We start from the raw sequence: 4,572 nt of genomic DNA, 5'->3' as shown, positions 1-4,572 counted from the left end.
ATCAGCTTGAAACCTCTTACAGGTGTTTCCACTCCGGATTAACAGGCTAGACACTTTGAAATTGAAGGTGATGGGAAAGGATAAGGGAATTTCCACCCTAAAGTGCCTCTAATGGAGTTTAATCCCATAACTTCTTGTCGTGAGATGCAAACTTTTCCAATAGACCAAGCCTTACTTGGTATTTAGACTTTATGTAGTATTAACAAACTAAAGTACCTCTACTATAACCCATTAACCGCAATCAATTATATGGAGTATATAGAGTCTTGTAAGATTTTTTTTTTATTAGTTACAACAAATATGTAGTTATTAATTTTGTATCAACTCTACTTCAATAAATCATGAATAAAAGGAGTACATTTGCTCTTTTTTAAAAAAATAAAAGGAGTAAATTTGCTAATATTGCTACCACTCACCAAAATAGTCATAAAACTCATTTGTATTTGAAATAATGGTGAAAATCTTTTGAATAAATTCTCATTTATCTTTTTGAATAGTTCTTAAAAAGTTAAATACATTAAAGTTGTACGAAGTATAAATTTAGAGGTAGCACCGAAAATTGTGGGCAAGAATGAGGTAGGAAGAGGCGGTGGGGTACACGTCCAACCTACAAAAAATAAGAAACACACGCTTTGAGCAATCATACATTGTCTACTACTTGGACAGATCACAACCGCTCATCTTTAGACACGTGGCCGACATATAATGGTCAAATCACTCAATATTCTTGCTAATTAATAAATCCAAATTGTATAAGTATAACACCAATCCTTTAGCTCTTGTATATTTATACAACCTTCACATACAAATGCTTTCATAACTTTCATTATTCACTTTGCCAAACTTTCCCTCCTCAAAAAAACAAATCAATAATATAGAAAGAAACTAAACTTTCAAGCAAGAAATTTTAATTTTTTTTTGAGATGGTACATCAAGATATTTCAACAATGAATTTCAAGGAAACCGAGTTATCTCTTAGATTACCAGGCGAAAAGGTATCAAATATAGAGGAGAAATTAGTGTTGAAAAGGCGATTTTCGGATACTTTAGATTTAAACCTTGGTTGTGATGAATCTAATGGAAATAAAACTGCGAAAAATGGTGATTATGATCAAATGGAGCAATCTAGTGCCCCTAAACCTCCTCCTTCCAAGTAAGAACTTGTTGTTTGATTTTTATATTCTCTTTTTGTATATTGTTTTAGTTATATAATTAGTTTCACTAGGAGAATGGTTTTATTATAGTAAATTTTACAAAGATATCATCACTTTGATATAATATTTCTCTTTTGTTACTAAACCATCTAGTCAACGATATGAGAAAATAAATATAAATACCCTTATTTAGTTTAAGTGCTCGATAACTTGACTAGACGGTCTTACAAGGATTTTATTTGTTCGTCACAGCTCACAAGTTAGGACTAAAAACAATGTTTCCATGTATCTTATATTCTTGTATAATTTTTTGGACTAATTTCGACGATTTATGACATGGCAGGACACAATTGGTTGGGTGGCCACCAGTGAGAGCAAGTAGGAAGAATGTAATGAAAAGTTACAAATATGTTAAAGTAGCCGTTGATGGAGCTCCTTATCTAAGAAAAGTTGATCTTGAATTATACAACTCTTACCAAGAACTTTTAAAAGCTTTGGAAGACATGTTTTCTTCCTTCACCATTCGTAAGTCATCTTTATCATAATTATTTCCTTTAAATTTAAATTAATTATGTTTATAATAAGGTATGGTTGTTAATCAATGTTTGTATAAATATTTATTTTTGCAGGTAATTTCTTTAATGAGGGAAAATTAATGGACCCTGTGAATGGATCTGATTATGTACCAACTTATGAGGACAAGGATGGTGATTGGATGATGGTTGGAGATGTTCCTTGGAAGTAAGTATACATTAAAATTATTCCTTAATTTAAAATATATTCTTATTAGCTTTATTACATAAATAATTGATATTAATTTTTTTTTTGTTGTTGTGGTTTGAACAGTATGTTTGTTGAATCATGCAAAAGAATTCGTCTAATGAATAGTTCGGAAGCTGTTGGATTAGGGCCGAGAACACCCTTCAAGATCGACTAACTCAACAAAAAGCTAATATCGATCAAAAGAGGTCTCATTAGGTAAAATTTTGTCGGGCGGGAACAAAAACACAATCGATCTACACAACAAATGCTCTGCTCGTATCGAACGTGCAGTGTCAATCCCAAGTGTGAAGATCATTTTGGGACGAAAGGGTTATCGTGTTTTTCGATTTTGAAATTTGGTACACATACTTGGAATAAGAGAAAATTGTCCAAGTGCAATGGATTATCTCACTATGCTTCTAATTTTGGGATTGGGCATGTGAAACTTGGTGATTAATTAAAGTTTAGTAGTATAAAATATAGTTAGGAGCTCACTTTCTTACCTTAAAAAAAGGAAGTTGAAGTGAACTATACAAGTAGTCGAGAGTACGATCAGTACACCCACAGCGGGGTTTAATGTTCCTTGTGTTTGTTACTTTTGTTGGTTTATCTTAACTTTAAAAGAATTTTTTTATTGTATTAGATGATTATTATATGACTTATATTATAATTGTTGTCGATATTATGTACAAATTAATTCACATCAAATACTATATATCCTTGATTCCGTTGCACTTGGATCTAATCGCTTTAATTTGTTTCATATAATGAGTTGCTTAATACTTTAATTTTGCTAGTTGGGCTGGTTGATTACAAATGTTTAGTACAACTATGTTCGTATAACTAATTAAAATTCCTTCATTAAAAAACTTTTTTGAATTAAAAAATTAGATGATTCAGATTTAACTATATGAAGAAAAAAAATCAGCACCTTAATTTGAGATGGTACTCAAATTAACGTATAAATTTAAGTTATTTTTTTTCACTTAAAAGTTTAGTTAAAGGGTCTTAAATCTTCAACCTTGGGTGCCTAAAATGTGCTGCCAAACAAAGCCTAAATGTTACTACGCCCCTTGTCCCAAAATTAAATAGTGAGTATTTAATTTTGTATAGCCTTTAAGACGTACCTTTAAGGCTTTGAGCCTTTCACCACCAATATATTTAATTACGCACTAAAAGACATTATAAAAGATGTTTTTTTTTTTTATGACAACATAAATAGCACAGTTAGGTAAAATATGACAATATCTCTCATGACAATGTTTTTTGTTATAGTATTTAAAGTTCTTAAACATAAAATTAAAGATAGGCACTATGTTATGATCAGATGGAGGGGGTATTTGTTATTCCATGCAATATACGAGTATTGTTTTTTGGTAAATTACATTTGTATACATCATATTATTGCTCGTAAATTTTGCTAGTATGCTTATTAAAATATAACACTTTCTTTCTCAAATTCTAAATAGTGAATTCAGAAAGGATATCTTTTTCATTAATGAAGAAAATTTATGCTCAAAAAAAAAAAAAAAGAAAAATCATAGTACTTTTAAAGGCTAAGCTAAGTATCTAGAGTAATTAAGTTGTTCATGAAATTTTAATGGCAAAAAAACAAAAAATACCATTAAAAAAAGAATATGACATGTAAAAAAATTTCAACAACTGCTAAATATCCGTATAGATAATGAGTTACATAGGAGAACGAGCAACATATTTACATTGATTTTAGTTATTTTTGTTAAACTCATTTTGGCTGAAATTATTTTATTTGAATTTGATTTATTTGAAGGGTAATGCTATATATAACCCTTATAACTACATATAAGCATTAAATACACTCTTAAAAATTGTATAAAATTAGGGATTCATGACAAAAACACGCGTAAATCAGTGTAATTAAAGTTTATATTTTTATGGTTTTCTAAATTTATACGATTTTCTAGTGAGTATTTAATGCTTATATGTAAGCTCTAAGGGCTATATAATATCTATAACATTTTCCTTACTTGAATGTGAGATTTTGATTGAAATAATGATATACATTGTATTTCATATGGAGTATTGATTACTATAATTTAATTGACTAAAACAAGTTAGAATCACTATACCGTAGTTAAACTAAGATGAAACAAATGGACTTTTAACAAAATAATTGTGTTTATGAAGAGAGATTATATAGTACATTCAACTTTCTAGTAACTTGTTTCCTTGGTTTTGCATGTCATGAGTTTCATGATGATACAAGTCGTACAACTTTCTAGTAACTTGAGCTCAAAGGCAAAAGACTTGGCCCAAGTACCGAAGTGGATTCGAAGATGATTGTAAACCATATTCATTGGGCTAGTCCAATCAAGATAGATGAACATGTTCATCACACAACACAAAGACTTTGATGTAAACATTGATATTTGATAATTAATTCTCAATCCATCCTTTGATATTTGCCCCGTTTTCCTTCTAATTTATCCCTTTTAATTTTCCGCATTCAATAGATGATTATAGTGGCCACAACTTTACTCTTACACCATCTAACTCCACCACTTTACCTCTTAACAACTCTTTCCAACCAAAAAAAAGATGTGACTTTACCTTTATGGGCAAACAAAAGGGAGCGAAGGGAGTAATTCTCTACCATACTAAATTTATAATATGTAGT

At 29.9% G+C, this 4,572-nt stretch overlaps 1 protein-coding gene across 1 annotated transcript; it reads left to right on the top strand.

Moving 5' to 3' along the window:
* Positions 1–773: 773 nt before the first annotated feature.
* On the top strand, positions 774–2,656 carry LOC110698729 (auxin-responsive protein IAA1-like). Its single transcript, XM_021876235.1, has 4 exons — positions 774–1,153; positions 1,498–1,679; positions 1,784–1,895; positions 2,001–2,656. The coding sequence occupies exons 1-4, from the start codon at positions 924–926 to the stop codon at positions 2,089–2,091; spliced, it is 615 nt and encodes a 204-aa protein (XP_021731927.1). The 5' UTR covers positions 774–923; the 3' UTR covers positions 2,092–2,656.
* Positions 2,657–4,572: the final 1,916 nt, after the last annotated feature.

This window comes from Chenopodium quinoa, unplaced genomic scaffold (genome assembly GCF_001683475.1).
Source record: "Chenopodium quinoa cultivar QQ74 unplaced genomic scaffold, ASM168347v1, whole genome shotgun sequence".
NCBI lineage: Eukaryota > Viridiplantae > Streptophyta > Magnoliopsida > Caryophyllales > Amaranthaceae > Chenopodium > Chenopodium quinoa.
This window is presented reverse-complemented; position numbering and strand designations above follow the sequence as displayed.